This window comes from Budorcas taxicolor, chromosome 21, assembly GCF_023091745.1.
Source record: "Budorcas taxicolor isolate Tak-1 chromosome 21, Takin1.1, whole genome shotgun sequence".
Taxonomy (NCBI): domain Eukaryota; kingdom Metazoa; phylum Chordata; class Mammalia; order Artiodactyla; family Bovidae; genus Budorcas; species Budorcas taxicolor.
In genome coordinates, this window is record NC_068930.1 from 32,139,582 (window position 1) to 32,165,740 (window position 26,159).

The 26,159-nt window shown below is 44.5% G+C and overlaps 2 protein-coding genes across 2 annotated transcripts in view; both read right to left on the bottom strand.

Moving 5' to 3' along the window:
* The window catches only part of ENTREP2 (endosomal transmembrane epsin interactor 2), a 244,939-nt gene that overhangs the window by 35,261 nt on the left and 183,519 nt on the right, over positions 1-26,159 (bottom strand). Inside the window, exon 3 of the mRNA XM_052659729.1 lies at positions 17,239-17,349. Coding sequence (XP_052515689.1) covers positions 17,239-17,349 — 111 coding nt within the window. The remainder of the gene's footprint in view (positions 1-17,238; positions 17,350-26,159) is intronic.
* Positions 23,360-24,814, bottom strand: NSMCE3 (NSE3 homolog, SMC5-SMC6 complex component). The gene has a single exon (XM_052659730.1). The coding sequence runs from the start codon at positions 24,742-24,744 to the stop codon at positions 23,887-23,889; it is 858 nt and encodes a 285-aa protein (XP_052515690.1). The 5' UTR covers positions 24,745-24,814; the 3' UTR covers positions 23,360-23,886.

Here is a 26,159-nt window from a genome sequence, read left to right on the forward strand (position 1 = left end):
ATGATACCTTCACAGGGCACTCTAAGTGGAAGCTTGAGGCGTGCACTGAACTGGCTCCACCCTGGCTCTGTAAGTAGCAGACATGAACCACTTCCAGAAGGGCAGGAGCTGGGCTCTGGGGGCAGCATCCAGAGCCCATGGTCAGCGTGGTCAGACACAAGCCCAGGGCTGATGACAGGGTCACTCCCAACAGCAGCTCCTCAATGTGATTTGGAACACTGCTCCCTTCCTGGCTTTGTAGCCCCCAAATCTGATTTCTGGTCATCCTGGAGACTGAACTTTAGGGGGTCCCATAATAAATCCTTCAGATGGATAACAGCTCCAGTTGTTTCTTTGAAACTCAGAACTGGGACTGACACATACGGCCTGAATCCGTGGAGGGCACGGTTGGCTCCCACGTGGAAATCTGGGACATCTCTGAAATGCTGGCCCTTGCCAGAGATGCACAGATGGTTCAGCAGTAAAGAATCTGCCTGCCAATGCAGGAGATGCAGGTTCAATCCCTGGGTTGGGAAGATCCCCTGGAGAAGGAAATGGCAACCCATTGCAGTATTCTTGCCTCAAGAATCTCAGGGACAGAGGAGCCTGGTGGACTACAGTCCATGGGGTCGCAAAGAGTTGGACACGACTGAGCACTCACCCACTCTGGAATCCAAGCTGAGTCCCAGGGGGGTGCATGTGCAAAAGTGTTTTAAAGACTATTTGGAATAATAAACATTCAAGAATTAAGCCCCCAAATTGGGAAAGAATGGTAACCAGAGAAGTAGATGTCTTAACAGACTAAAGGTCAGCTGAGGACATCTAGGTGGCTTGAAATAGCTGCCATCTCTTTCAGATGCTCAACTGGACTGAGGTTCCTGGTCTCCCTCACCCACTGATGACTCTGGTAAAGATCCCAAGACCTGGAGAGAAAAGTCTAGTTGGAACACCTTGGCTGAGCAACGATGATGCACACATTGGGGCGGAGGTAAGCTGCCCCCAAGAACACAGGACAAATGTCCTTCCAAAAGCTGCTCTGGCTTAGAGTCCAATCAACCCATAAAAGTAAGCCATAGGGTCTTCCTTGGTGGTCCAGTGGCTGAGAATCTGCCTGCGAATCAGGGGACACAGGTTCAATCCCTGGTGAGGGAACTAAAATCCCACATCCTTTGGGACAACTAAGCCTGCAAGCCACAACTACTGAAGCCCATGCACACCCTAGAGCTGTGCTCCCCAACAAGAAAAGCCACTGCAATGAGAAGCCTGCGCACCACAGCTAGAGAGTAGCCTGTTTGCTGAAACTAGATAAAGTCTAGGCAGCAACAGAGACCTAGTACAGCCAAAAATAAATAAATAAATACATTTACAATGAAGCCATGAGGAAGGCACCAAGCGGGTGTCTTCCTTTCTCCTTCCCGTGGAAACATACTGGCCCTGAGCTCCCCCTGAAGCTGGCACCTGCCACACCCCTCAAGCAGGGGTCAACACCTGGGGCTCCACTGAGTCCTTGAGCTCCTAGCACCGGGACAAAGTCTGGCTCTCCTGAGCAAGCCTGTGTCCCCACATCTCAAAAGCCTTGAGGAATGACTGCATATGACCATGGCCCCACCTTGGCATTGACTCTGAGGCTGCTAACATAAATGGCTACACAGCTTTCTGGGGAGGGAGAAGAGAGAGACTGGGTTTGGGGGGGTGCGGGAAAAGGATGGTTCAGCACATCGAGTGACCCGTTATCAACCTCAGGGGATGGACGCTGACATTAATCTCATCCTTCTGTTACTTCACTGAGGCTGTGATTAATTCTGAGACAAATTCTGGAAGCCTTCTGATGAGGTCTGTGACCTCGATGTCTTGGCATGCGGGGGCTGGCAGATTTATCTCAGGATGTCCCTCCATGCTCGGGTCACTGGGACCCACGTGACAGAGCTTTGCGGTGATTTTGCATGAATCTCTTTGCAGCACTAAAAAGCCAGCCTGGCCCCCAACCCCTCTAATTAATGGCCTGTCAGTCTGACAGGGAGGAGAAAAGGCCCAGTGGAAAGGGAGGGCCAGGGGCCCGTGTGTGCGATGCTCCAGCCATGCCCAGCCTGACACTGAGTGGGGTGGGGGTCCTCAAGGCTGGGTTTGACCAGTTTTCCTCCAGCACCTATGGCTTCAAACAGGCCAGGACCCTGAAAGTTCCTACTAGGCTTGTTCTTCTGGAGAAGGCAATGGCACCCCACTCCAGTACTCTTGCCTGGAAAATCCCATGGGCAGAGGAGCCTGGTGGGCTGCAGTCCATGGGGTCGCTGGGAGTCGGACACGACTGAGTGACCTCACTTTCACTTTTCACTTTCATGCACTGGAGAAGGACATGGCAACCCACTCCCATGTTCTTGCCTGGAGAATCCCAGGGACGGGGGAGCCTGGTGGGCTGCCGTCGATGGGGTCGCACAGAGTCGGACACGACTGAAGCGACTTAGCAGCAGCAGCAGCAGGCTTGTTCTTCTGCTGTTGTTGTTCAGTTGCTAAGTCATGTCTGACTCTTTGTGACTCCATTGACTACAGCACACCAGGCTTCCCTGTCCTTCACTTTCTACAGGAGATTGCTCAAACTGGTGTCCAGCCACCTCATCCTCTGTCATCTCCTTCTCTTCCTGCCCTCAATTTTTCCTAGCGTCAAGGTCTTTCCCAATGACTCAGCTCTCTGCACCAGATGGCCAAAGTACTCAAGCTTCAGCTTCAGCATCAGTCCTTGAGTTCTTCCCAATTCATTAAAATTTAAATTTTCATCTTTAAACTGACAGATTTTTTGTCCTCATATTGCTTTCACGATGCTGCTTTCCTCTGTCAAGGAAGCTTGACAGTGATGGTGGACCAATGTTTCTGAATCCCACTTTGCACATAATTAAGTGCACTGGAACACAGGCGTGCTGCTGATGACAGCAAAGTGCTGCTCTGTTCTCTGGTTCTCATTGCACTTTAGAACATGCATCACAGGGTCAATGGGGAACATCCACTAACAAAATTTCCTTAAAACCCAAAGTCTGTTGAGGAGCTAAGGTTTTGTGTGTTTTTTAAAATTGTGTGTGTGTATAAAGCATCTAAGGCAAACAATATCTAATTCCAGAAGATAGAAATTTTATTATAAAAATCATACAATTAAGCTTATAAACCTTCCCTGACCTTTCGGGGAAAACTAGGACCTGCTTTTTATTCAGATCATCCAACATTTCACCTTTATTTTGGTCTTGCTTTCATCACAGTCTATCTGTTTGCTAATTTAGCTGTTGTCTCTGCAACAGATGCTCAAATTATTTGTGGAATAATAAATCTAACAGAGGGCACAGACTTTACATTTTTCATCACATGAGTGCCACTGCGAGAGAGACAGGCAGAGACAGACAGAAACAGAGAGACAGAGAGAGATAGGGAGTGACAGAGACAGGGTGAGACAGAGAGAAAGATAGAGACAGACAGAGACAGGGAGACAGAGAGAGAGAGTGACAGAGACAAACAGACAGACAGGGAGATATAGAAGGGGGAGAGAGAGAGACAGAAGCAGAGAAAAAGAGACAGAGAGACAGACAGAGAGAGAGAGACAGAGACAGCAGGAGAGAGAGCACTAATCTACAAGTGGAGAATCTGAAGGGGTCATTGTAACCTTCCTGTCAGGGAGCCAGGTGTCCCCATAGGACATGGCAACAATTTCTGCCATCCTAGGAGTCTTTACAAGATCTTTTTGTTCAAATGACACTTTCAAGGGCGGCAGAAGTTGATAAATTATGAATGTTCACAGCAGCCTCCCTGCTGATCAGGGAAACGAGGCTGCTGGTCTTGAGATGTTCCCACCACAGGAGAGGCCTGGAGCCAGCTGGACCGCGGGGGCGGGGACTCCATCTCCTCCCTGCCTTTTGTTAACATGCAGAAGTGTGTTTGGGGGGCCAGACTCTGAGAAGTCATTAGTTAGCACTGTAATCAACGCAGAGCCTGACTTGGCCTGCAGAAGGAGAGAGAGGGCGGAACACGGTTAACAGGAACACAAGGCACATTTAGCATTTCTGTCCCTCAGAGACCCAAGTGAGGATGTTTGGAATAATAGAAACATCATAAAGAACTAAAATGAGGTTCTGGGGCCAAATTAACTTGGGAAACAGCGGTTTAGAAAATGAAACAGGGGCTTCGCTGGTGGCTCAGTGCTACGTTCAGTCCCTGGTCTGGGAAGATCCCACGTGCCATGGAGCAACTAAGCCCTGCACCACGACTACCGAGCCTGTGCTCTGCAACAAGGAAACTGCAGCAACGAGAAGCCCGTGCACCAGAACTGGAGAACAGCCTCCATGCGCAGAAACTAGAGAAAGCCGCGCAGCAACGAAAGCCCAACACAACCAAAATCAATCCATTAAAAAACAAAACAAAAATGACATGGCCTCTCTCCTGCATGGCTTCTCAGTCTGTCAATCTTTTCCTGCTTGTTACCACCACATGGGAGGCAACCAGGGACCCAGGTTGCCTGCATTCCTGTTCTCCCTCCCCCCACCTCCCTCCTTATTTCTAAAATAACATCCACCACATTGTCCACACCAAACGCTCCTAAGAGCCACTGGCAGAAAAAGGGGAGGAGGAGCGGAGGGGCTGCTTTCCCTCCTGGGCCCCAGCTGTGGGGGCAACCACAGGGAGGTGGGGCTCCCCCAGGCTCAGCCCCCCACCCCGGGATCGCTGTGCTTCCAGACACAAATGCCTGTCAGCTTGTGTTGGTTCATTCTTTGAACGTAACGAACCATCCATCAAGAAGAGCATTTTCATTGTTTTCTGGTCTCTAGTCCAACAGAAGGGTATGTGACCTTCAGTGGTGACCTTCAGAGTTATGAAAAAGTCCTGCTCAGAGCCCCGCCATGCATCTCTGGGTGAAACTGGAAGCCCCCCTCAGCAGCAGAGCCCCGGTGAGTCCTTAAGGAACGACTTCTGCTCATTGTTTCAGTGGTGTGAACACATCAGAGACAGGGGTAGAGATAAAATATCTGTGGGGGGTAGATAAGAACCAAGAGGGGAGGACATGAGCAGGGCACCTGGACACTGATGTTTCCAGATTTCATTTTAATCTTGGGGTGGGGACAAGGGGAAGAGGAGACTCACCTAGTGTGAGGGTGAAATTGGGGAATGGCACATAACAATTTCAGTTTCTGGCTTTGCTTGATGTTTCCCAGGGCTCCCAAGGCTCCTGGGTCCTGGGCTGAAGTGAGCTTGCTCTGGCTTCGTCCTCGGTTGCTGGGGGTGGGGGATGTGTTTTCTCCTTTCTGTGAGGTGAGGGGCCCTCCCCTCTGCTCTCCATCTGCTACAGCCAGACTCCTCACCTGGCACCTTGGTGCCCATGTCCTTGGTCTTGGCCAGCTCTCTGCTTTGACAGTGGGCATCTCATGGGCTCTGGGGGATGCGGTCACCAGAGTGACGTGTGCTCCTGTCAGGTGAGTCACTAACACCCTCGAGAATCGGTCAGTTTCAAGCACTATTTTTCCTTCTAGAGAGCACGTTTCTAGCAGATACTGGTGTCATTCTTGTTCTGTGGCTCAGTCGCGTCCAACTCTTTGCGATCCCATTGGCTGCAGCACAGCAGGCTTCCCTGTCCTTCACCATCTCCCAGACTTTGCTCAAACTCATGTCCATTGAGTTAGTGATGCCATCCAACTATCTCATCCTCTGTCACCCCCTTCTCCTCCTGCTCTCACTCTTCCCCAGCCTCAGGGTCTTTTCCAATGAGTCGGCTCTTCATATCAGTATTGGATCACATCAGCTCTTCACTCTTCCACAGTATTGGAGTTTCAATTCAGCATCAGTCCTTCCAATGAATATTTCAGGGTTGATTTCCTTTAGGATTGACTGGTTTTATCTCCTTGCTGTCCAAGGGACTCTCAAGAGTCTTCTCCAGCACAACAGTTTGAAAGCATCAATTCTAGCAGATATTAGAGGTCTGCTAACTCCAACACTGGCTGAGCTGGCCTGGCTGCAGCAGGTGCCCCTGGGGCCAGGGTGAGGGGTGGGGGACAGAAGGGTCACCTGGGAGGCCGGCCCTGGAGCACACGGACCTCAGCTCCCTGCCAGGCCAGCCCATTCCATCCGAGGGCACGTGCTCTGGAGATGGTGTGGCTGACCCACTGGAGAGGATGCAAGAGGGGTTCATCAGAGCTGATGCCTGCCCCTCCCAGCTTCCTCCCTGCCCTGTTCCCTGACACACATGCAACCCCAGCTCAGAAGACAGAAGGGTCCACACAGGAGAAGAACCTTACATTGTGCTGATACTTAGGGGTCTCCTGAGGAGCGCTGGGTGATGGACCAGGGTCCCCATTGTCAGGACAGACATGGTTAAGCTCCCAAGAAATGCAGCAAGTCTACTGTATTTCCATGAGCGGTCCTGGGAGGCAGGGGAGTGAATCAATCTTGCCCATGGCTTTCACTCAGATCTAAGTATAGGAATGAGGCAACATGATCCAGTGGTGGCTGGAGACTGGAGGGATGTGAAAAGGTCCCCAAGTGTCCCAGCCATGAAGTCACATGAACAGAACCATGAGAAGACAGTGCCAGGCAGGTGTCAAGTCCAGCAGGAAGAAATCCCTGGGTCAGAGTCCTTCCAAGTCCACGGAGACCGGGGGCACAGAGCCAGGGCTGAGATGGCCAGCTCCATGCACTGCACGCCCCTGGGTTCCTGCTCTCAAATGCCGGTTACCCTTAGACTTGGTCTCTGCTGCTCCTACCCCAGAAGCCCCCGACCCCTGCTCCCCAGCATCACTCAGGCCCCAGCCCACCAGTCACCTGCTCAGAGAAGACTGGGCTACATCCATACGCCAGACTGCTCCTTTTCTTGTAGCCCTTCCTGTTACCTGTCTCTTCTGTTTGCTCCTCTGTCACCCACCTCTCTGCCTATAATGTGAGCCACACAGAGGACACAGAGTCAGGATTCGTTTGACTTGTCACAGCACCTAGGACATTTCAGACATGGGACTCTGCCTCTGCGTTTCTGTGAAAATATATCATCCAACGAATGTAAGGGGAAATGGACACAGGACAGGTGAGTATTTCTATGGAACCACTGTCGGCTGGGCTTCCCTGGTGGCTCAGTGGTAAAGAATCCACCTGCCAGTGCAGGAGATGTGTTTAATCCCTGGGTCAGGAAGATCACCTGGAGAAGGAAGTAGCAATCTACCTCAGTATTCTTGCCTGGGAAATCCCATGGACAGAGGAGCCTGGCGGGCTACAGACCATGGGGTCACAAATGAGTCAGAAACAACTTAGTGACTCAACAACAACTGTTGGCTTACTTTAAACATATCAGTTCTTATTTTGCTGAGAATTTCTTCTTTGCTGGGGAACTTTGGGATTTGGACTTGACTTTCAAATTGCTGTGTTAGCCATGACATCCATTTGCTGATGATAATGACAAATTCACATGCAGATGAACTAAAAGAGAACTGTGTTACTCTAGAGGGGACAATTCTGTGTCATCATGACAAACTGCAAAGAAGAGTCCAATACCAAATTTCCTGCGAAGCCAAGAGAGGCTGAGACTCTTCTTGACCCATGATTAGTAGAATACAATCTATAGCTCTCGGCAACAATGGAAACCTGGAAGGAGATTGTGGCTGAGACCCTGAGTGGACCTGTGTACTTTCAGCTAAGTTTTCTGAATTTCATCTTTAAAGCCGGGCATTTCCAACAACCCCAGCCGAAGGCCGCATCCTCTCCTCATTTACTATTCATCATGATGAAGCTGAATCAGGGTTGCCCTGGTTACGGTGGAGCTCCTCTGAGGTCTGTGGCTTCGTAATTAGTGTTGGCTTGGTTACTGGGTGCTTTCAATTTTGAGATTAGAGTGCTGGTAATAAATGCGGCTAGAAGCATCATGAAAAAATTCTAACAGGCTCTGGAAAGAATAAAATAATCATAGAATCAAGGCCCTCCTCCAAAATGGACCATTGAGGATCTCAAGCTGTGGTCCTGATAAACCTAGTAATGAGAAATAAAATGGTAGAGGCTTCCCAGGTGGCTCAGTAGTAAAGAACCCACCTGCCAGTACAGAGACATGGGTTCGATCCCTGGGCTGGGAAGATCCCTTGGAGGGATGGCAACACACTGCAGTATTCTTGACTAGAGAATTCCATGGACAGAGGAGCCTGGCAGGCTGCAGTCCATGGGGTCGCAAAAGAGTTGGACACAACTTGAGAGACTGAGCATGCAAAAATAACAGAAAACTTTTTACACACTGCTATATTTAAAATGGATAGCCACAAAGACCTATTGTATAGCACATGGAACTCTGCTCAATGTTATGTGCCAGCCTGGATGGGAGGGGCGGGGGGTTTGGGGGAGAATGGATACACGTATGTGTATGGCTGAGTCCCTTTGCTGTCCACCTGAAACTATCACAACATTGTTAACTGGCTATAACACAATACAAAATGGTTCTGATGTTAAAAAAAATTAAAGAAGAAAAAATAAAAAACAATAATTGAATAATGAAACTGTTAATTAGATGACTTCAGCTAAATGAATTGGGCTTTCACACACAGAATGTTAAGTCTGTTATCAAGACCTTGCTTGTCCCAGCATTCAGTAAACGTTCTTTGAGTTTCTGCCATAACCTCATTCTGGACTCCAGGAGGAGGAGTAGTCCTGGGGAGCCTGGAGGACTGCTAGAAGGGAGGATGACAAGGGATGCAGCCTAAGAACAAGGGTTTCCAGAAAATAAGAGAGGGTGGTGCCCTGAGCAGGCAGGAAGCAGACTGGATGCTCAGAACTCAGTCTAGTCCCTGTGCAGAGGCCCAGCACCCTCACCAGGCTGAGATAAGGATACCCGGCTGCAGGAATCCAGTGTCTGCGAGCATCTGGGGACAGGTGTCCTGTGTCCGAAGCCTGGTCTTTAAGTTGCCTGGAGTTAAGGTGGGTCCGCTGCCAGGGGTGAAAGGGATGAAGGGCACATTCGGGGTGACAGGGTCTGAGATGCTATCCCCATGCCTACACTTGTAAGGGACATGCAGAGTGCGAGGGGCTCTAGGATTTGTTTGTGCCCCAAGTGGTCCCTAGAAGAGCTGCTGCTGCTGCTAAGCCACTTCAGTCGTGTCTGACTCTATGAGACCCCATAGACGGCAGCCCACCAGGCTCCTCCGTCCCTGGGATTCTCCAGACAAGAACACTGGAGTGGGTTGCCATGTCCTTCTCCAATGGATGAAGGTGAAGAGTGAAAGTGAAGTCGCTCAGTTGTGTCCGACTCTTAGCGACCCCATGGACTGCAGCCTATCAGGCTCCTCCACCCATGGGATTTTCCATGCAAGAATACTGGGGTGGGTCGCCATTGGACAACCCTAACCAGCTGGATCTGGAGGGTAGGTCCCGGGGAGGATCTCAGACCTCAGCAGGTAGTGTCAGCCCAGGCTCACAGCGGGGTGGGCCAGGGGCCAGCACAGAGCAAGTGCCATCCCGCCCACTTCCCACTTCCACTGCTGTGATGCTCAGTCTGGGCCCCCTGGCCCAGATGCCACCAGAGATGGAAAAGTAGAAGATGGAAAGGGGAGAAGTGCTGAACACGTCCTGGAATGAGGTAACATTAACCCTGGAAAGATTGTTCTCAGCTGATAAGAGACCAGTATCACAATGCAATGATAAGGGTCATGTGTCTTTTTCCTACATCAGGGGACCCAGGCCAAGTTAAAGGGAGGTATAAAAAATGAAGAATGTGTTTCTGCAGTTCTGAGGCACCCTGTAAAAATGTCAACACACCACATAAAATATAGGTGAACAGGACTGAGACCAAACATCGTTCATAAGTACAGACATAAATAGGCTAAACTTACCAATTAAAGGAAACAGAGATCTTGAAAACATTAAGCTATATGAAATCAGCCAGACACAAAAACACATATATTGTATGAATTCACTCCTGTGACGTCCCTAGAGGTATCAAAAATCTCAGAGCCAGAATGTAGATGGTGTTTTCCAGGGGCTGGGGGAGAGCGGAGGGGAGTAGTTAGTGTTTAGTGGGACAGTTTTTGTTTGGGAAGGTGAAAAAGCTATGGAAATGGATGGTGGTGACAGCTGCACAACAGTGTGAATGTACTTAATGCAGCTGAATTTCATGGTTACAAATAGTTAAAATGGTACATGTTATGTGTATTTTACCACAATAGAAAAAAAGGGGGGGGGAGACGTCTACCTTTATAAGCTGATTAAAATGCCACTTAATTATGAACTCATACGTGTAATCAAGAAAAAAATCAAGATGAGATGTTCTCCCCATACCTACACTCGTAAGGGACCTGTAGGATGTAAGTGGCCCTAGAATTTATTATCATTGTTACCATTCATACGATAGATAAAACTTTTCTTATAGAGAAATATACACTTTTAAGAATATTAGACAATATTTATGGAAGAATACTAAGAACTATTTTATCCCACCAGGTTCCTAAGTCCATGGGATTCTCCGGGAAAGAATACTGGAGTGGGTTGCCATATCCTACTCCAGGGGATGTTCCTGACCCAGGGATCGAACCTGCATCTCCTATGGTTCCTGCACGTAGGCAGATTCTTTACTGTTGAACCACCAAATTTCCTATTTATACTCATGGCTTTAAAATTGATTCAAAGCCCAAAGAGATCACAAACACGAAAAAATGCAAGATCTGCTAAATAACTAAAATATCAGCAACCCCAAACAATTTGACTGATGAACCTTTTCAAAGAGTCATGGAACAGATGGTCCCCTTGGCCTTTATATCATTGTATGTATGTTAGTCACTCAGTCGTGTCTGACTCTTTGCAACCCCATGGACTGGAGCCCACCAGGCTTCTGTGTCCATGGGATTCTCCAGGCAAGAATACAGGAGTGGGTTGCCATGCCCCCCTTCAGGGGATCTTCCCGACCCGGGGATAGAACCTACGACTCCTGTGTCTCCTGCATTGGCAGGTGAATTTTTTACCAAGAGCCCACCTGGGAAGCCTTGGACTCTGCTGACATTAAAATTATGGTAAGGGAATAATATGAACTCTATACATACAAATTTGACAATTTAAATAAGATGTATCAACTTATTAAAAATCACAAGCTACCACAACTCAGAACAGGAAACAGACCATTTGAATAGCCTTATACTATTAAGGAAGTTATTTTTATAATTTTAAATCTCCCCCATAAGAAATCTCCAAGCCTAGATGGTCTCACTAGAAAATTCTATCAAATGCTTAAAGAAGAATCAATACCAATTCTAAATAATTTCTTCCAGAAAGAAGAAAAATGTTCGTGTGTTGCTCATTTTCTAGTTGACTTCTTTGTTCAGTGTTGAGATCTCTTCATATACTCTAGATACTAGTCCTTTTTCAGATATGCCACTGCATATTTATTTCTCCAAAGTGTATATACGCATGTCAATGAAACACATGAAAAGAGGTTTAACATCATTTGCATCAGGAAAATGCAAAATGAAACCATATCGCCACACATCTCTGAGAAGGACTAAAAAATATATAGATATATATACACATGTATATATGTGTGTGTGTATATATATATATACTGTCAATGCCAAATGCTAATGAAGATGTGGAGAAACTGAATCATTCATACATTGCTGATAAAGATGTAAAATGTACAGAAGTGTGGCTGGAAAAGTCTCTTAAAAAACTAAACATGCAGTTATAATATGGAAATTGTGTTCTTGGATATTCATCCCAGAGAAATGAAAACTTATGTTCACATAAAAATACATACATGAATGTTCACACCAGCCTTTTACATAACAGAAAAAACCAGAGGTAGTGCAGGTAATTAGTTAAACATGCTGTCATCCTACATGCCATGCAGTGCTACCCAACAATGAAAAGGAACGGACCACTGATATACACAACACCACCTTGGATGAACCTCCCTGGAATCATGCTGAATAAAAAGAGCCAGTTCCAAATGGTTGCATATGCATGTTTTCATTTACACAACTTTTTGGAAATGAGGTTTTTTTTTTTCTTTTTTGAGAAACAGTGAACAGATTCGGGGTCTCCAGGAGTTAAGAGTGGGCAAAAGAGAAATGAATGTGGTTATAAAAAGATCAGCATGAGGGATCCGTTGACTGTGGTGGTGGATACGTGAACCTACATGAACGACAAAATCACATAAAACAATAGACACACTCTCACACCCATCCAGACAAATGAATATAAGTAAAGATGGGGAAATCTGATTGCATCAATGTTAATATTGTGGATGTGATATGTTATTATTGGAAGAAATTTGAAAAAATGTACAGCAGATCTCTGGGCTTCCTAGGTGGCTCCGTGGTAAAGAATCTGCCTGCCAATGCAGGAGATCTGAGACACGACAGTTTGATGATCCCTGGGTTAGGAAGATTCCATGAAGAAGGGAATGGCAACCCACTCCAGTATTCTTGCCTGGGAAATCCCATGGACAGAAGAGCCTGGCAGGTTACACTCGATGAGATCACAAAGAGTTGGATAGGACTAAGAACAACACACAATGACAAGATTTCTATTATTTCTAATAACTTCATGTGAATTCACAAATGTATCAGTAAAAATAAATTTTCAATTGAAAAATTTAAAAAATTTATATGAATCCTAACTCTTCCATTTCTATTCTGGAAATAAAAGCATTTTTGGGTGACATTTCTGTAAGTGTTCATTGTATATTAAATAAAAAACAAGTTTCTGTATCCATTTTAACATGGCTTTGAAAAGATATATTTTTCAGATCCAACAGGTAGGATGTAAAAGTAAGGACTTGTGGGATTCTGGTTTATATAAACTATCTGATTGATACAGACTTTCACTCTTCATCCATTTCTAAAATAAGAGGATTAGCTATGGATGATTTTTAAATTCCATTATTGCTAAGTCTCTGTGTCCACCATGAAAAGTGTTTTTCTATTTAAAAATTTTTGTATCTATGTGAGATGATAGATATTCACAAAACTTACTATCATTATCATCTCATGATGTAACTCAAATCATGATGCTGTGTGGGGAAAGAAGCTAAAAAAGTCAATATATGTATACATATAACTGATGCACTTTGCTGTACAGCAGAAATTAACACAACATTGTAAATTAGCTACACTCCAATAAAAAATTTTTTTAATTGCTATTCTGTACACCTGGATACAGTGTTGTATGTAAATTATATCTCAGTAAAACTGGAAGAATAAAAAAAGGTCTACCTAGAAGGGTGGGATGGGGGAGGAGAGGAAGGTTCCAGAGGGAGGTGATACATGTATAATTATGGCTGATTTGTCCTGCTGTACGGCAGAAACCAACACAACATTGTAAGGCAATTTTTCTTCGGTTAAAAAAATAAACAGCTCTATTGCATCACAAGGTACTAAATACTGATTTAAATCCATATCAATCAATGTAAAAAGTTAAGAAAAAATATGCTCTATAATATTTGTAACAAAGGGAAAGCACCTTTATTTTCCTAGCTTATATGGCTGTCCACCTGGAAACTAAAAGGTAATTTTGGGAAAACTTTTAGAGTCAACAAAAAATTTCAACATATGAAATATACAAAAATCAATTGCATTTTGGCTTCCAAGAAGATGACGGAGATGTGCCTTTCCCTGTTCTTCCGAGAACAACTGAAAACCCTGGACACTGTTTATAAAAACCCTGGACACAGTTTATAAAAATGCCAGCAGCAGTTCAGCACAGCCCCTGACCTCTCAGAAATGACAGCCAGTGCATAAGTAGCTGTGAGGGCACTGTTATTGTTCAGTCATTCAGTCGTGTCTGACTCTTTGCGACCCCGTGGACTGACTGCAGCACACCAGGTTAGCTTCACTATCTCCTGGAGTTTGCTCAAACTCACATCCATGGAGTTAGTGATGCCATCCAACCATCTCATCCTCTGCCACCCCCTTGTCCTCCTGCCCTAATACTTTTTCCCAGTATTAGGATCATTTCCAATGAGTCAGCTCTTCACATCAGCTGGCCAAAGTATTGGAGCTTCAGCTTCAGCATCAGTATTTCCAGTGAATATTTGGGGTCGATTTCCTTTAGGATTGACTGGTTTGGACTCTCAAGAGTCTTCTCCAGGACCACAATTTGAAACCGTTAATTCTTTGGGCTCAGCCTTCTTTATGGTCCAACTCTTACATCCATACATGACTACTGGAAAAACCATAGCTTTGACTACACTGACCTTTGTCAGCAAAGTGGTGTCTCTGCTTCTTAATATGCTGTCTAGGTTTGTCATAGCTTTTCTTCCAAGGAGCAAACATCTTTTAATTTCATGGCTGCAGTCATAATCTGCAGTGATTTCAGAGCCCAAGAAAATAAGAGGCATGGCTCTAAGTTAAAGGAACAAATGCCAGTGCCCCATACTCGGGTGCCAGGGTCACATCAGGGGTCACTTGGCACTTGCACTGAATGTCACGGGACACACGTTGATCTAGACCCCAGCCACGCACTGCCTACCACATGCACGTTTCAATATAACCAAATGAGAAGACAAGTTGTGATAAAATATAATGGTTTAATTCAACAAACGAAAATTCAGTCCACAGCACACCATCTACAGCACACAATCTATAATTTTCCAGGATTGAAAAGATAATTCTCTTTTTAAATTGGAAAATGAGAACTAAATTGTTTGGATGCACTCATTATCAAGCTTATATGTTATCTCAGCACTTAGAACAGACTTAAAAAATTGATTTTCAAAACTTTAGTGCAGAGAAAAATCAATGCAACAAATGTTAGAATATAATCACTACTTCAGTTCAGTTTAGTCACTCAGTCGTGTCCGACTCTTTGCGACCACATGAACTGCAGCACGCCAGGCCTACCTGTCCATCACCAACTCATGTCCATTGAGTCAGTGATGCCATCCAACCAACTCATCCTCTGTCATCCCCTTCTCCTCCTGCCCTCAATACTTCCCAGCATCAGGGTCTTTTCAAATGAGTCAGGTCTTCGCATCAGGTGGCCAAAGTACTGGAGTTTCAGCTTCAGCATCAGTCCTTCCAAAGAACACCCAGGACTGATCTCCTTTAGAATGGACTGGTTGGACCTCCTTGAAGTCCAAGGGACTCTCAAGAGTCTTCTCCAACACCACAGTTCAAAAGCATCAATTCTTCGGCACTCACCTTTCTTCACAGTCCAACTCTCACATCCATACATGACTACTGGAAAAACCATAGCCTTGACTACATGGACCTTTGTTGGCAAAGTAATGTCTCTGCTTTTTAACATGCTGTGTAGGTTGGTCATAACTTTCCTTCCAAGGAGTAAGCGTCTTTTAACTTCATGGCTGCAGTCACCATCTGCAGTGATTTTGGAGCCCCCCAAAATAACGTCAGCTACTGTTTCCACTGTTTCCCCGTCTATCTGCCATGAAGTGATGGGACCGGATGCCATGATCTTCGTTTTATGAATGTTGAGCTTTAAGCCAACTTTTTCACTCTCCTCTTTCACTTTCATCAAGAGGCTCTTTAGTTCCTCTTCACTTTCTGCCATAATGGTGGTGTCATCTGCATATCTGAGGTTATTGATATTTCTCCCAGCAATCTTGATTCCAGCTTGTGCTTCTTCCAGCCCAGTGTTTCTCATGATGTACTCTGCATATAAGTTAAATAAGTAGGGTGACAATATACAGCCTTGAGGTACTCCTTTTCCTATTTGGAACCAGCCTGTTGTTCCATGTCCAGTTCTAACTGCTGCTTCCTGACCTGTTTACAGGTTTCTCAAGAGGCAGGTCAGGTGGTCTGGTATTCCCATCTCTCTCAGAATTTTCCACAATTTATTGTGATCCACAAAGTCAAAGGCTTTGGCATAGTCAATAAAGCAGAAATAGATGTTTTTCTGGAACTCTCTTGCTTTTTCCATGATCCAGCAGATGTTGGCAATTTGATCTCTGGTTCCTCTGTCTTTTCTAAAACCAGTTTGAACATCTGGAAGTTCACGGTTCATGTATTGCTGAAGCCTGGCTTGGAGAATTTTGAGCATTACTTTACTAGCGTGTGAGATGATTGCAATTGTGCGGTAGTTGGAGCATTCTTTGGCATTGCCTTTTGCTGGGATTGGAATGAAAACTGACCTTTTCCAGTCCTGTGGCCACTGCTGAGTTTTTCAAATTTGCTGGCATATTGAGTGCAGCACTTTCACAGCATCATCTTTTAGGATTTGAAACAGCTCAACAGGAATTCCATCACCTCCACTAGCTTTGTTTGTACTGATGCTTCCCAAGGCCCACTTGACTTCACATTCCAGGATGTCTGGCTCTAGGTGAGTGATCACACCATCGCAATTATCTGGGTCGTGAAGATCTTTTTGGTACAGTTCTTCTGTGTATTCTTGCCACCTCTTCTTAATATCTTCTGCTTCTGTTAGGTCCATACCATTTCTGTCATTTATTGAGCCCATCCTTGCATGAAAGGTTCCCTTGGTATCTCTAATTTTCTTGAAGAGATCTCTAGTTTTCCCCATTCTATTGTTTTCCTCTATTTCTCTGCACTGATCGCTGAGAAAGGCTTTCTTATCTCTCCTTCCTATTCTTCGGAACTCTGCATTCAAATGGGTATATCTTTCCTTTTCTCCTTTGCTTTTCACTTCTCTTCTTTTCACAGCTATTTGTAAGGCCTCCTCAGACAGCCATTTTGCTTTTTTGCATTTCTTTCCCATGGGAATGGTCTTGATCCCTGTCTCCTGTACAATGTCATGAACCTCCATCCATAGTTCATCAGGCACTCTATCAGATCTAGTCCCTTAAATCTATTTCTCACTTCCACTGTATAATCATAAGGGATTTGATTTAGGTCATACCTGAATGGTCTAGTGGTTTTCCCCACTTTCTTCAATTTAAGTCTGAATTTGGCAATAAGGAGTTCATTATCTGAGCCACAGTCAGCCTCTGGTCCTGTTTTTGCTGACTGTATAGAGCTTCTCCTTCTTTTGCTGTAAAGAATATAATCAATCTGATTTCAGTGTTGACCATCTGGTGACAACCATGTGTAGGGTATTCTCTTGTGTTGTTGGAAGAGGTGTTTGCTATGACCGTCCATTCTCTTGGCAAAACTCTAGACATCTAAAACAGTGCTACAATAATAGTAACTGATTTACTACTAGAACAATATTGATTTGGGAGAATTTTTAAGAAAGGAATCATCATGAATTCCTTAGAGAATGCTAAAACATCAGAATAAACCCAAGGATACAGTAAAATTATTTTTGAAATCCCTTTCATAAAGTCCATGACCTTTATCAGATGGCTTGCATTTCATTACTCACCAACTGACAGCCTTCCAGGGAGTTGACGAGCTGAGCGTTCTGACAGGAAAGTATTGAACCAGCCAAATTCAGCATCACACACACTGCCGAGAGCAGCATGAAAAAGGTTATCTGGAAACAAACCAGATAAGAAATTTATCATTTACTGGGGGAGACCAGAGGAAAAATTATTTGGCTTTCAAAAAGCTTTCAGACCATCAAACAATCACATGAATAACATTTCTATGTTTCCAAGGAAAGCATTATTTGTTAAAAAATTTTAAATCATATTACCTTAAATCAAATAGAAAAGGTAGTGTCTGAAAAGCCATAGCCAGCAACCATGATTTTATTTGAAATATATAAATATTTTAGAAGCTAAACTTGAAAATATTATACATTCCATAGTCTCAACATAGTGTTATTGATACATACTCTCAAAAATAACAAGTGATATATAAATTACTAAAGAAAATCAAATGATGGAAGTATATTTATTAGAAAGTCTATGTCTTATAATTTTTATTATGGAAAATTTCATACACATGTAAAACCAAAGAAAATAGTAAAATGAACCCCACCAACACACCCATCATCCAGCATCAGGGGTGATTGATCCAGTCACCATGAGTTTTATCATTTATACTCTCTCCCCTCCAAATTATTTTGTAGCAAATATTAGACAGCATATGACTTCACCCTTAAATATTTCAGTGTATATTTCTAAAATAATAAAACTTTTTGAAAACATAAAATGCTGCTATCACGTCTATGATAATAATGCATTAATATATTTACAGTTCACACTTGTTTCAACCTTTCTTCATATTTTGTTTGAATCAGGTTACACAAGATACAAAGGAGTTCCACACTGAAACTGGTGGCTCTAAAGTTTAGATATTTTTAAATCAATGTGCTTTTCCTTCCACTATGGGCTTTTTCTTCCTTGAAATCTTTTCACTAATCCTATAGTTTTCTATAGGCTACACTTTCTCTCCTATCACTTAATGTTTTTCCATCTTTTGTAAATTTTATAATTTCATTGATAGATCCAGAGGTTGATCAAATTCAGACTAACAGAAGGTAAATAATGTCTCTCTGTGATCTTAGCAGCCATTTAAAAAACTTTATTTTATTTTATTTTTAATTGGAGGGTAATTGCTTTACAATGTTGTGTTGGTTTCTGCTGTACAACAGTGTGAATCAGCCATAAGTATACACATACCCCCTCCCTCTTGAACTCTCTTCTCCCCTAATCCCACCCCTCTAGATCATCACAGAGCACTAGGTTGGGCTCCCTGTGCTATACAGCAATTTCCCATTAGCTATCTATTTCACACATGGTAGTATATATATCTTCGGGAGTGTAACCCGAAGCAATGGCACCCCATTCCAGTACTCTTGCCTGGAAAATCCCACGGATGGAGGAGCCTGGTAGGCTGCAGCCCATGGGGTCACGAAGAGTTGGACACGACTGAACGACTTCACTTTCACTTTTCACTTTCATGCATTGGAGAAGGAAATGGCAACTCACTCCAGTGTTCTTGCCTGGAGAATCCCAGGGATGGGGGAGCCTGGTGGGCTGCCATCTATGGGGTCACATAGAGTCGGACACATCTGAAGCAACTTAGCAGCAGCAGCAGTATATATATCAATGCTGCTCTTTGGATTCATCCCACGTTCTCCTTCACCCATTGTGTCCACAGTCTGTCCTCTACATCTGTGCCACCGTTCCTTAGCAGCCATATTTCAGGATTGCTTAGGTCCATTCATTTATTAGGGTTTCCAAATTAGTGCTAAAGCCATCATTTCTACTCTCTTTATTCGTGGAAATCAAGATATAGAAGGAGACTCTTCCTCATTAACTGTTTGCCTTAAAGTATAGGTTCATATAGGGAAAGGCTACAAGTTAGATTCTTTACATTTATCTTCCAGATTTCAAAATAATTAGCTGATATGTTGCCAGACTTGCAAGATAAACTCAAGCCTCTGTGGTTAGTTAATACTCTTGCCACACTTAAATCTAATGAAACAAAACTTGAAAAAATATGATCAAGAAGGGGGAGAGTATCATGAAAACTTGTAAAATACTTTGAAATGGGAGGAAAAAAAATACTGGATCCTGCTAATGCACCTTTTTGAGTTGCCTGTGTTTGCTGTCTTTATTTTACAACTCAGTAAGATGTAGAATATTCATGCTAATGCAACGATTTTTGACAATAGAAATATAACTGAATTTTGTCTGGTGGAATGTAATAATTATCCCTCCATGGATGCTCACCACTTTTACATCTTTTGTAAATTCATTTCTGCATTCTTGATTGCCTACGTGTGTACATTCTGTGAATTCTCTTTTAGACTGGTAGTGACATCTTACTGGTTCCTTCATTAAAGAATGAGTCAAATACAATGTTTTTCAAAGAATTAAAAAAAATTAGTTGGATCCCTAGCTTTCTTCAAAGGTATTGTTTGTTTGGAGTGTGTGTGTGTATTTGAATCATTATGAAGGATAAACTTAAACACACTGGATATGTTTCAGTCACTGGAGTCATTTGCAAGAGAGACTCAATTCAAGTTAACACAATACTAATTTACTTTGAAAGCTATCATGTTCCAGGGTCATCATACACATTTCTTGCCCTAGTTCTGAAATCAGGCATTTCACCAGTAAGCCCTGATTCTTTTCAAAGAGAATGGCGCTGAAGAATAGATGCTTTCAAACTGCGGTGCAGGCAAAGACTCTTGAGAGTCCCTTGGACTGCAAGGAAATCAAACCAGTCAATCCTAAAGGAATCAACCCTGAATATTCATTGGAAGGACTGATGCTGAAGCTGAAGCTGAAACTCCAATACTTTGGCCACCTGATAGCAAGAGCCGACTCATTGGAAAAAGACTGATGCTGGGAAAAATTGAGGGTAGGAGGAGGAGGAGTTGACAGAGGATGAGATGGTTAGATAGCAACACCAACTCAATGGACATGTATTTGAGCCAACTCTGGGAGACAGTGGAGGACAGGGAAGACTGACGTGCTGCAGTCTATGAGGTCACAGAGATGGACATGACTTATCAACTGAACAACATTTAGATAACACAGTTTTCATGCTAAAGGTGCTCTTGCTGCTTGGGTGATCACTGTTTTAAGCATTTTCAGTTGTTAGGTATAACATATCATGTGTTCATACTGCAACCTTGGATTCAAATTCACAACTACAGGGTTTTTATTTAATCACATCAACCTTATATCTCCACTTCCTTTCAACCATGCCCCAAACCTTACTTCTCATTATAATTAACCATCTGATTTAATCTCATAATACCCACAAGTCTCAAAGTAACAATGCTAATATTACCACCAAAAACATGATTATTAAAGGTTTTTCTGTTTCCTTTTATCCTCAGAGAACATTCTACCAGGATATGTAGCCAAATTAGGGTGTCCTAGAGTCACCGGGGTTCCTTTATGTGTGGTTCCCAACTGGGAACCTAGGTTATTGTCTCATTTTTGTTAGGGATGGTTTTCTAAGTTTATATTGCTTGCAATTATATAAAAGACTCTTGAAGTCAAATCCATGAGTTTTAAATAAGTCTAGCTTTTATTCTATCTCATCCCTCATCCATTCTACTTCCTCCCTTCTCCTAAAGGTAGTTTTTTTTTTTTTTTTTCAGACACGCTTCACAGCTTGTGTGATCTTAGTTTCCTAACTGGGGGTTGAACCCAAGGCCCATTGGCAGTGAAAGCTCGGAGTCCTAACCACTGGACCACCAGGGAATTTCCTGTTGTTTTTTTTTTAAACTTAGGCAAGGTCATGACATTTGGGGTGCTATGTATCTTGATTCCACTCTGGGATTCTATACTTTGCAGTACCTCCTATAGGTATTGGCTCATAAAAAGTGAAGACCTAAGGGTTATTTAGGCCTTAAGCAGTTATAAACTCTGAAAGTTCAGGCAAACTTTTCTTTGACAGATCAACTCTCCCTCCAATTTATCCCTCTCCCCCCCCCAACACTGTAAATCAACTTACCCCAATACAAATTATAAAATAATGGGAGAAAAAAACACAATTTGATTCAATTTGGTGCCATGTGCCACTAGGTACACCTGTACTTTTTTTCTAGACACACACCTTAGGTTTGCTGTAAGCATATTTACTCCCTTTGTGCTCCTCTCAGTCCTTCTCTCATTGATTTGACTGTGCCCCTCTGACCTTCATGTTTTTGGTGGACAGGCCACACTTCAACTCTTCTTCTTTCATATTGTTCTTTTAAAAATCTTCATTGGGCATCCAACTCCTACCTAACCTTTATCCTAAACCACTCGAATCCATTCAGATGTTTTAACAATGCGAGTGACAACTATAACACAGATTTGATTTCTGCCTGAGAATGTGATTTAATTAGCCTTCTCTCTGTTTTATTTACCAATTGGGGGTTCAGATGTAGTTACATATCAACATAGTTCTGTATTGTTCATTCCTGGATACAAACCAGTCAAATATTTTCTGAGTTCATCTCTTTCCTGTTTGTTTTCCTAAATGCAGCCACAGCACCCAACACTTCTGCTACCAATGTACTGTTTCTTAACTTCAGAGTCATTGGGTTCATTAGGTGCACGATCTGCTCAAGTCACTACAAAAAGGGCTTTTACCAAATGCTTTTCCATTATATCACACTTCTTTCCAACGTCCCCAGTATTAGCTTCCTCAACTTCTGAATCATTCAGGATAGGACAGGTTACAAATAACTCCAGAATCTCGGTGTCCCAACACAGCAGAAATACTTTCTCCTGTTACATGACCAAAGCAGGTCAAATGGGTTTTGCCTCAGGTTCACTCGGGGCTTCCCTGATAGCTCAGTTGGTAAAGAATCCACCTGGAATGCAGGAGATTCCAGTTCAATTCCTGGTTGGGAAGATTCCCCTGGAGAAGGGGTAGGCTACCCACTCCAGTATTCCTGGGCTTCCCTTGTGGCTCAGCTGGTAAAGAATCCGAAAGCAATGTGGGAGACCTGGGTTCAATCCCTGGGTTGGGAAGATCCCCTGGAGAAGGGAAAGGCTACCCACTCCAGTATTCTGGTCTAGAGAATTCCAAGGACTGTATAGTCCATGGTGCCGCAAGGAGGCGGACATGACTGAGGGATGTGCACTTTCACTTTCAGGTTCACTCAGGCTGCTGCTGTTAAGTTGATAAGCCCTGTCAGACTCTTTGCTACTTCATTGACTGTAGCCCACCAGGCTAGAATTCAGATTTCCCAGGCAAGAATACTAGAGTGGATTGCCAGTCCCTTCTCCAGCGGATTTTCCCAACTCAGGGCCTCCCACATTAGCAGGTGGGTTCTGTACTGTCCTGAGATGTCAGACAACCTCCCAGTCAAGAATACTAGGGTGGACTGCCAGTCCCTTCTCCAGGGGATTTTCCCAACTCAGGGTCTCCCACATTGGCAGGTGGGTTCTGTACTGTCCTGAGATGTCAGACAACCTCAAAACCCCATATCCTGTTCACTACACTGCAGACACCCCCTCCAAGCCCGGTTGGATCTTACTTTCTGCTCTGTTTATGTGGGCTCCATTGTGAGCTAGTTTTCCATAAACCACACAGTAGAGTCGGACTAGAGGAACAGTCATGATTTACAAGAGAATGAAAGGAAAAGTTAAAAAGAAAAAACTTTAACAGTCCTAAGCCAAGGAAAAAAAGCCCAATTTAAACAAATTTGTGCCCATAACTTTACATAAACTTCCATACCTAATTATCACACTACCATACACAGTAACAGGCAGCATCAACCCGTTTTATAGGTGAGGAAAGGTCTGTGTACAACTTAATCTCCTTAAATTTGTGAGGCAGACTCTGAACCCAGGTAGTCTGATTCCCAAATAAGCATGGTTAATCACTAAGACTTTTATCAACTTTTCCATGACCCACAGAAATAATTTTACATCATGATCCAGTATGTCACACATATAAAAGTAAAGCAACTTCAACAAAACACTATTTACCTCAATGATATGTAGCAAAAGTTGTTTTCTTTTTTCCTTATGATGCTGGTTTACAGTCATGAAATTTCTTATGAGTTAGGGTTAAAATAAATGCATAATGCTAAATTGCTTCAAAAATACAGTATTTATTATAACTATAGTAGCAAAAAAAATTGAACAAAATGGTCAGCCACACAGCATAGTAATTATCAATGTAAAAAATTATTTGGAAAAACTACAATACACACATGGCTTAGAATGACTCAAAATGCTTATATGCATAGAAAACAGATTTTTAAAATAGCTGCATTAAGGTAATAGGGGATATAGGCAATTACATTTTCGTTTTCAATTTAGGAAGACTTTTCCTTTACAGAGTGGGGCAGTTCAAAGGCCGGACAAGGGCCAGTTCGCTTATATTTCCTTGGCAGTTCCAGATCCGGGTAGGAAGTTTTCCAATTCGCTTTATAAAGCTAACAAGATCTTTACACCAAAAAACACAGACACTGAAGCAAATCAAAACAAAACAAGTCACCCTCTAAATGAAATTTTAGAATCAAAACGACTTACAACATTACAAGAATTAAAGTTTGCAAACACGTCCTGGAACTACTACGCATTTAAACAAGCAAGATGCTTCCCCCCACCTCCAGCCCTTCCCCCGGGGAGGGAGCGGGCCCTGGGGTGTGTCTCAGATTTCAAGAGACAGGAGCAGGGGTTGGGGCAGAGGCAGTGGCTGGACTCGGGCCCGCGGGCTGGGGTCTGGCCCTGGCCTCCTCGTCCGCCAAAGCCTCGCAGTACTGCGCCGGCCAGTCCTTGGGGTCCTGGTTGTGGACTTTAGCCACAAACTTGAGCACCTTCATCTTGCTGGTCTCCAGGTTGGTGCGCGGGCCCCACTGGAGCTCGTAGTCCACGGGGTCCGTGTGCGGGATGCGCCGGTAATCCAGGTATCGCTGCCGCACGAAGTCCTCGGTGATGAGCTTCTTGGGTTCCCCGAAGATGAGGTGCTTCTTGTTGGGGTGTACCCCGAGGCGCCGCAGGAAGTCCCAGACCTCGGTCTCCTTGATGGTATTGCCTTTCATGAAGATGAGCCCCAGCACGATCATGAGCAGCCCAGTGGTGGGCGTTCCCTGGTCGCCGCGCACCTCCGCGTCCTCTTCCACCGGTTCCAGCGTGTTGACCAGAATGTAGGTGTTGCTGCGCGGCTCCAGCTCCACCAGCCGGTACCCGAACACGTACTCCAGGCGCTCGGCCGCCCGCTGCAGCAGCTCTGGGAGCACATCCTTGTAGTCGCCGACCACATGCCGCAGGATGTCGGTGCGGCGGATAGGGATCTTCCTCTGGTCCTTGATCAACAAGAACTGCACCAGCTCCGCCACCTTCAGCTCCAGCTGCTTCTGCGAGCGCGGCCCCGGCGCGGGGGAGGCCTGGGCCCGCCGCTGCGACGCGGCGCCGCCCGGCCCGCGAGACGTGCTCGGGGCCTCCTCGCCGCCGCCACCCGGCTCCCGCTCGCCCTGGGAACTGGGGCGGCCCCGGCTCTTCGGCTTTTGCGACATGTCGCGGCGGCGGGACCCCGACCGCGCGGACTCCCCGTAACCGGCAGCGGTGGCAGGGATTGAAGGTCGGTTAGCCGTTAGCCCGTGTGGCTGTGGGAGGGCCCGGAGGCGAGGCGGCTGTGTCACAGAAGCTGCGCGCTTGCGTCACGGAGGCTGCGCGTTGCGTCATCGAGGCCGCGCCGCGTCTAGAGGTCGCTCCCGTCTGGCCAGCGGCCGCGGACGGCGGCGGTAAGAAGCCGGTACTCCTTGCAGCCTTGCGGGCTTTATTATGATTAAGTGTCGTCGTTATTACCAAACCCTGCAGATGGCGAACAGGAAGCAGAGCTCCTGAGCGAGTGTGCGGCTTGGCTCAGGATCATACCCAGGCCAGGGCTGTAGAAACTTGAGAGTCAAAAGCTCTGACATCAGGGCTGTTTGTAGGTGAAGAAAACTACCAGGATGAATATGGGAGAAAAATACGGCGAAGAGCGTGGAAAGGAAGTAAGAGCAATTTCTTTCCACACAAAACGACGTAAAGACAATTAAAAGACCCCAAGGACTACTAGTTTGCCTTCGCCAGCCCCTTCTCACCATTTTCCACCAGTTACTTTCTCTAAAGCCCGAGTCTGTTTAGAAACAATGGTAAACACAGCCTCGTCTCGCATACAGGGCTCTTTCTCTGTGTCTTTTCACCTTTCAGCCTTGATATTCTGTGTAATCAACTCTCAGCCGGACAGCTATGGCACGGTCACCCCAGAAAGCACGATAAGCGGAGGGTTTTTGCTTGGTCCGGGGAGTTTTATCTCTTGGAAGCACGTGCTCATGGAAAGATGAGCCTTGGGCTCACAACCACAGATCTGGCAGAAATGGCTAAGAGAATGCTACCAACAGAGAAGTCGTCTCAAGAGACTACCATTTAATTTGGGGCATCTCTGACCAAGAATTACTAACATGTGAGTCTCTAGCCTTAGAGATCAACGAGAAAGCGAAAACTCCAGGTTATCATCCCTCATAATCTGTGAAATATCTACTTTATATTTTTAATTGTGCTGCTTTAGTAACCAACGTGAGTCATTTCATTAACTCAAACCATCTGCAATCTGCTGCCATTACATCCACAGATCCTAGCAAATGGGTTCCTCTTCTATTTACTGACTTGCAAAGGCGAAACTTAATTTCCCTCTTTGTCTTCTTAAAGCTACCAGAAAGTGGGTAAACTGTTCAAAGAACCAGATCAAGTTGAGTTCCTCTTTAATGCAAATATATTCAAAGGAAAGCAATTCACAACACATTATTTGAATAATAACATCAAAACACAACCTTATTAAAATTTCATTAAATGTTGGTAGCATAAAATTTTGTTGTAATTTACTATGAAAATGCAATCTGATAATGGCACTGGAAAAGCAATACTAAATGTAAAATGATATTCTGTG